This window comes from Arachis ipaensis, chromosome B05 (assembly GCF_000816755.2).
Source record: "Arachis ipaensis cultivar K30076 chromosome B05, Araip1.1, whole genome shotgun sequence".
In the NCBI taxonomy this organism is placed as follows: Eukaryota; Viridiplantae; Streptophyta; class Magnoliopsida; order Fabales; family Fabaceae; genus Arachis; species Arachis ipaensis.
The window spans coordinates 127,463,777-127,471,413 of record NC_029789.2 but is presented as its reverse complement, the minus strand read 5'-3'; the positions used below and the strand labels follow the sequence as shown (position 1 = coordinate 127,471,413).

The window sequence follows — 7,637 nt, the reverse complement described above, 5'->3', positions numbered from 1 at the left end:
CTCTTTGTAATATATCATACAACCATTGACACAACAATCTATCTTAACCTCCTTAAACCCAAGCTGGGAAACAATTTTCTTAGCTTCATAGTAATTAGCAGGAATTTCATTTGGAGTTATTTGCATTTCTCTAAACAAAGTTGCCCACTGATCAAAAGATCCTTGGGATTGGTTTCCCTCTGATTTTATACTCAGCATCCTACTGGCAAGTGACAATCGTGAATGGATACAATTTTCCCACAAGGGTTTACTAACTGAATCTAAGAGGTCATAAAATCTCTTAGCATCTCGATTTGGTTCCTCCACTGTTGGTTGCATGTACATGTGAAACTCAGGTTACAAAGCATCAACAACCATCTCATGATAACAATCAAAATTTTCTTCCCATGTAACACCACCTAATGCAGAGCTACTTTCAATATCTTCATCTATCTTAATCTGATTCTCTATGGGTATCTCTTCCCCATGCTCTGTCCAAACCCAACAATTAGGTTTAAACCTATGAGTATATAGATCATTCTTAATGTCGATCAACTGTTTAAACGTCCCACATTGACATCTGGAACATGGACACCTAACTAAACCTCCTCTGAGAAATTCATCAATTCTAGTACACGCATCCACAAATTCATTTACCCCTTTAATAAAACTAGGTTTAAGACCCCGCCTCTGATCATACGTTCTATCATACATCCAACTTCGGTTCTGGTTTTCCATTATTAATGAATTTAATTTCCTACATATCAAAGGGATAATATTCACTTTTTATTTTTTTTTCAACGAGAAACCACAACAAATAAAAGTCTTATCATGAATATAATTTATACTTCCACCATGAATGGTTTACACAAACAAGCATATATAAATAAGTATAGATAAGCATGCATAATAATTTAACAGAGATAATAAAGATGAAGATAAATTAAAACTCAATATTTTAACAGAGATAATAAATAAATAAAAAAGTAGAAGGTTAAACCTTGAATAGCTTTTTTGGAAGTCTTAAGCTCTACCAATACTCAATCTCTTCTTCAACTCCTTTCTGTTATGAATTCTGTCAGTTTTGTAGAAGATGATTATCAAAATTAAACTCTAATAATGATAATCATATGTATTATCGTATTAAGTAATACAATTCTTTAAATTTATTTAAACATGAGAGATATTTAAATATTAAATTACTTTTTTAAAAAAGAAAAAACTTACCCAAACAAATACTATACCCTAAACAGAGAATGAAACACTTATTTAACTTCAAAAAAAAAATTTCAAACACTTTAATAAGACCAAACTCTTATTTAACCCAATTTTATTTTGGTTTTCCTTTTCCCTTTTGGGTCTTAAAACTTGAGTGCTTTTTTTTTTTTGTTCAGGGACACTTGAGTGCTTGATCCAATTCCAATACGAGGTGGTTTAGTTAATCTTTAAGTTGGGTTTGTTTTTGGTTCACAAATCCAACATGGACTTAATTTTGTTAAAGAGGAAAAGAGGGTGTTCTGAAAATGGCCCATATTACGCTGGGGAACAAAAAACTAAACTTGGCCCCATCCACATGATACCTTCAGTGCCGATTATGGGTTAACAAATACACATTTGTATCATCTGATCCATACCAAAATAATGAAACCTGTACCAGAAAATTTTATTCTAAACATTTACTAATTAAAAATATTACAATAACTACAATAACTTGCTTCCTTTTTCTCTTCATTCATAATTTCTTGCTTTTTTCACTGCCAATCAAATCCAACACACACCACATCACTAGCTCTATATATATATATATATCTTGCTATCACAATTCAAGTCTCTCTGACAATCTAATCCTTAAGGACATAGGCAATTCAAGACACAAGAGTGTGCCTCAGGTGCTTAATATATTTATTTCTTTACTTTTCCATTAAGGTTATAAATTTATAAACTTACTTTATAGTGTGAATTAAAAGCAAAATTATTATCATGCAGATAGCGCTAAGATGGATACATGAGCAAGGGGTAACCCCCATTGTGAGAAGCTTCAACAAGGAGAGGATGAGACAAAACCTTGAAATATTTGACTGGGAATTAAGCAAAGAAGAATCAGAAAAAATCAGCCAGATTCCACAGTGTAGGATGTTTAAGGGAGAAGCCTTTGTATCAGAAAATGGGCCATACAAGTCTCTGGCTGGGATGAGGGATGATGATCCGTGAAAAAGTATTAATAGTTCTTAATTCGCAACACCATAATCTCTCATTCAAATAAATAATGTAATATCGTATTCAATATTCAACTCCATTAATCCACGGACTTTTTATTTATATAAATTAAATAATATTTACTAAAATATATATATATCTTGCTATCACAAAGATACATTAAAAATAATTTCATTTACAATGTAAACGAAATATATGTATTTATAAATATAAAAATATATTTTTTGAAAATAATGAAAAATATTAATAATATAAATTAAACCAAACTAATTGACTGTTTTAAAAATGAAACATTGTTAACCGTTTATTTCTCCCAACCGTTGAAATAAATGAAATCATCGGGCATCGTTCACTACAAAAAAAAAGCACATAAAATGGTATTAATATTACGGCGGTTTTGTAAAGCTACCGTAATATCCGGGTATTATGACGTTTTTTTGTTGCCATAATTGAGTTCTATTTAATGGCGATTTTTGTTGATTCTGGCGGTTTTAAAACGCCGTTATCACTGCTATCCAAAAAATTCTAACCCTAATCCAATTCTACTTTTGTTGAAATGCAAAGGCTCACTGCTACAGAGATCTTCTCTGTGACGATCTTCTCTGACCGAGCTCCTCCTCCGACGACCTCCTTTGACCAATTTCCTTCGGCGACGACCTCCTCCAACGGCGACCTCATTCAGTGACGTCTTCCTCAGCGGCGACCTTTCCTAGTGACCTCTTTTCCAACGACAATCTCCTCCTGCGACGGTCTCCTCCGGCAACATCTCCTATTGAGATGATCTCCTCCGGTGGCATTCTCCTACGCCGGCAATCTCGTCCATCAAGCTACTGTGTTGTGAGATTCTTCTCCCACAAGCTCGCTAGGTAGGTTCTTCTCCCTCTTTTCCTTTGTTCTCTTGAAAATATTTTACTCTAATTCCTTCGATCTCTTAATTATTGATCCAAAATTTTAGAATACATGATAGATTTTGCGAAATGGCAACTACAACTACTAAAATTGCAGGAGCTAGGGTTTCTGAGGAAGGGATCGTTGAAACATTTCATAATGATGATGATGAAGCACTCGATGCTGCGGAGAATGGAGTTGTGGTAATTTTGTTAATGGCCTAAAGAGGCAAAAATGGTTGAAACAAACATGGATAACTTGTTATTATGCATATTTATTGCATAATATGAATTAATTTATTTGTGATTTTTTTGCACCTACATGAGCAAATAATTAATTTATTTACAATTTGATTTCCCTCTCCTAACTAGTATACTTATCAAACAGGACAAGAAAAACAGATTTTATATCGTTTTTGCTTTAGCTGATACCAAGATAGATCTTAAAGGTATATATGACTTTGTAAATTTGAGAGAAAATGGTTCACTTTCTTTGGTTTTGTCTTACTTTGATGTGTATTCATGAGTTACTTGTTGTTTGAAGCTGAGCAGTGCTATCTCAGCAGCTTGGTTTAGGAAAAGGGGGTCTTAGAATGGCACCTGGAGAGGCTTTGAGTGAAATACTTCAAGTTTGTATTATTGTTCCATACTTTTTGTTGATATCATCTTCATTTTTCTTTTCTTTTTGTTTATCTTGTTTAGAAAGATGAGTCGATTATTACCAAAATAAAAACTACGCATAGGGTGTGATATTTGTCTTGTTATATGTTATACTTTCTGGTATTCAATATATAGTCCATGAGGGAACCAATTCGTATTGATTCATTGATTGATTGAGTTGGTGGGGGTCATTTGGTAAATACAATTCATCTGTTCCATGGATCAATCCAATCTGTTATAAGAACTTTCTCTCATTTTAATGAATAATATATAGACTTAGAACTTAGAAACTTATTATCGTTAAATGCTCTCTTTTTGCTTTTACTTTTTGCATTGATATTTTGATTATTATAATTTTTGGGCGGATTAGAGGTATACTTGCTTTCTCTATCACTGTCACTCTACTTAATATTAACAAAATTTCATAGTCATTTTGGGTGAAATAAAAAATAAAGTATATTTTTCTTTATATTTTCAAAATTTGGACGCAAAAGAATGGTTTAGTACTAGTACAACTTATTTTAAATTTCTCTGACCAACTCTCCTATTTTATTAACCAATGATCATCTCTTATAATTTCCTGGTTTGTTGTAGGGAACAGCGTCGGTGGTCCTTGCCGGACTTGTCGCAACCCTGAAATTGGTCTGAGAAAACTTAGCTGATCACAGTTTCCTCTTCTTTGGGGCTGAAGAGGTAAAAGTTTAATTATGAGTTTGCCTCTTTATTTTTGTTAACATAAATTGCCTTTTGGTTGAGAAAGTAAAAGTTTAATTTCTTTTGGTTGAGAAAGTAAAATTTTAATTCCTTTTGGTAGAAAGCTAGGTTATGTTGTTTGATGAAATTGTTTTCTCTTCTTTCTGGAAGTATGAGCTTGAAACTTCAATTTTTGTACTTGAAGGTCACCTTAGTGTGCTTTGGAGAAGAGTGATAATTAGGCCACCAGATAATGAAGATCTACGAGAGATAGTCAAACTGAAATATCCCTCTTTAGAGATCCATGTTGACAAAATTATAAGTAGTTATACTATATTGGAGCTACTTAGATGTTTGTTGGGAGAAAGAAGGGATTGATGGAGGTATGCTAGTTTTTCCTACAAATGAATAACTGGATTGTATAGTGATTATTCTGCAAATGCTCACCACTTCATCCACTTATCGTAACATCCTTACGATTTTGCAGAGAAAAGCATAGCCTTGAGAAAAACTAAGTCTCAATTTTTTACAAACAGTTCTGTAAGTTTAAGTTACTATTTCTATACTTCAAAATGCATTCATTTTAATGCATTTTTCATCGAGTCCTGTTTTTAATCTGAATAATATAACTGATTCTCTTCCCCTGCCATCCCCCTTTTTCCTCTGTTGTGTTTGTGCTTTTCTTTAATGTTATTTTTCTGCTATATAATTTTGTAGGCCTGTAAATTAAAATTAGGAGATCTTAAAGGAGCATTATTTGATTCTAAGTTTGCACTGTGTGGAGAGGACAACAATGTCAAAGCATTATTCCGGCAAGGACAGGTTGATATCTGAATTGAGGAGGTTTTTTTTGCTATATTTTATTAAATCTATCTCACTTTCCTTTATGATAACTGTGTGGTTTTGGATTTACTAGGCACATATGGCACTCTATGAAATAGATGCTACAACTAAAAACTTTAAAAATGCACTAGTCTTAGAGCCAAATGATGGTAAATTGTGATTTTGTGTAAGACCTTAGTTAGACAAGAACTATTAGTATATTTATATAAGTAGACATTTAATTTTGTCATCTATCTAGTAGGTTCATGATTTATCAGAAGTATTCAATTATTATTTTCTTTATACGAAATACCTTTTCAATACAATCTGAACATAAGAATTATGAAATTTGTATTAGGAACTTTTTTACTTAACAAGGCTTTATTCTTTTTATCTCCATTAGTAGTGATCAAAAGGATTTCTGGGATTTTACCAATTTGGTGTAACCAAATATTACTCCCACCCTCCCCTTTTCTTTTACACAAACATAGAAGAACAAAAGAAAAAAAAAAAAACTTCATCATGTTTAAAAGCTAGCCAAATAATAATTAAGTTAAATAATATCAAGTTATACCAAGTTATTTTCTTTCTTCACTATTTGTCCACAATTGCACTTCTTTTCTTTCTTCACTAGTTATACCAAGTTATTTTTGTAGCTTCATCATAATTAATAATAATTAAGTTAAATAATATCAAATTTTTATTTAACAGCATAGTAGTAGCGTGATTCCCGCATGACATGGTTTGAACAGCATAATATCAAATTTTATTTGAAAATAATGGCGGTTTCTATCAAAAAATTGCCGTTTTAACCAAGGTAATTGTGGCGATTTTCTAAAAACCGCCGTAATAATTAGAATGGCGTCCAGAATAACGGCGTTTCTTGGAGGCGCCATTTTTAGTAATAATGGCGGTTCTAACCGCCGTAATTTTCAAAAATAACTGCCATTTTAACCCTTTTTTTGGTTAGTGGTTAGATTGTCCATTATTTATATGGTTACCTTTTTTCTAACACTTATGCTTCTTCCACTACTTCAAATCAACGGATGATTTTTTATTAGAATTTACACTAAATCAATTTAAATAATATTTTAAATTTTTAATTGAGATATAATTTATTTATTAAATTTTTAATTGAAATATAATTTTAACGGACAAAATTTTAAAATTTTTTATGTACTCTCTATATATAATTTAAATTTAAAAATTAATATTCAAGAGAGTACATAAAAAATTTTAAAATTTTGTCCGTTAAAATTATATTTTAATTAAAAATTTAATAAATAAATTATATCTCAGTTAAAAAGTTAAAGTATTATTTGATAGTGTAAATTCTAATAAAAAATCGTTAGTAGATAGAAGTAGGGTTGGCAATCTATACCCTACCGGCAGCGAGTAGGGTAAGGTGCGGTACGAGTTCACCTACGGGTAGGATAGGGTACGGGTTTAGGTATACCTAACCCTACCCTATCTGCACCCCTAATATATTATATAATATATATGTAAAAGTTATGTATACAGTGAATAAAGTGAGTGTTGAACCCATAATCTTTCTCTTATAAAAATTTGAAATAACCACTAAACTAATTGATGATCATATTATTTGTAATTTTATGTTAGATTTCTTTAAGATTATATTATTTTTATTTTTAATTTGAACTTAGTTTTTTATTTTCTATTTTATTCATATGTATAAAATTTAGAATGGTTGAATTTTATATTTGCTTGAATTTTTTTTTTATTTTTCTGCGGTTAGGTAGGATTTAGAACTTTAGGGTGCGGGTAGGGTTAGGGTTGAGAAATTCTCAACCCGCAGGTAAGGTAGGGTAGAATTTTAAAAAAGTTTTCAACTTGCGGGTAGGGTTAGGGTAGAGTCCAAACCCTACCCTACCCTATCCATTGCCAGTCCTAGATAGAAGTAGTGGAAGAAGCAATAGTGTTAATAGTAGCCAGTTAAAAAAAACCGTATTAATAGTGGGCAGTTTAATGATGCTACATATGTACTTTCACTCAGAAAAAGTAAATGTGTTAATAGTATTCTATTTTTAAAATCGTCCATCTTTACTGTTATATAAAACTGTCTATCTTTCCTATTATTTGAAATGTATCATTTTTAAAAGTTTCGTCCAATTTAAATTATTAATTTTATATTTACAAATACATGTATCTTGTTTATACGGTAAACAAAATGATTTTTAATGTATCTCGTTTATACTGTAAACAAGATATATGAAAATTGAAAAAATTCACATATCTCGTTTACAGTGTAAACGAGATACATTAAAAATTATCTCATTTATAATGTAAACGAGATAATAGTTTTCGTAATAACTTTTAAAATTACTTATTTCAGTAAATAAAATTATTTAATTTATATAA

The 7,637-nt window shown here is 31.0% G+C and overlaps 1 protein-coding gene across 14 annotated transcripts; it reads left to right on the top strand.

Annotated features, from left to right (window-relative positions):
• On the top strand, positions 2,597-5,532 carry LOC107644079. 14 transcript variants are annotated; one of them, XR_002363589.1, is made up of 8 exons: positions 2,597-3,062; positions 3,164-3,287; positions 3,472-3,532; positions 3,636-3,712; positions 4,338-4,436; positions 4,642-4,819; positions 4,924-4,976; positions 5,154-5,510. XR_002363589.1 is itself a non-coding variant. In XM_021124486.1 (6 exons), the coding sequence occupies exons 1-5, from the start codon at positions 2,974-2,976 to the stop codon at positions 4,389-4,391; spliced, it is 417 nt and encodes a 138-aa protein (XP_020980145.1). In that variant the 5' UTR covers positions 2,598-2,973; the 3' UTR covers positions 4,392-4,436; positions 5,154-5,532. The 14 variants fall into 14 exon arrangements, 2 of the variants coding, with proteins under 2 accessions (XP_020980145.1, XP_016203356.1); XR_002363588.1 differs by having other exon boundaries at positions 2,600-3,062; positions 3,152-3,287; XR_002363592.1 differs by having other exon boundaries at positions 2,635-3,062; positions 3,152-3,287; positions 3,628-3,712; positions 5,154-5,532.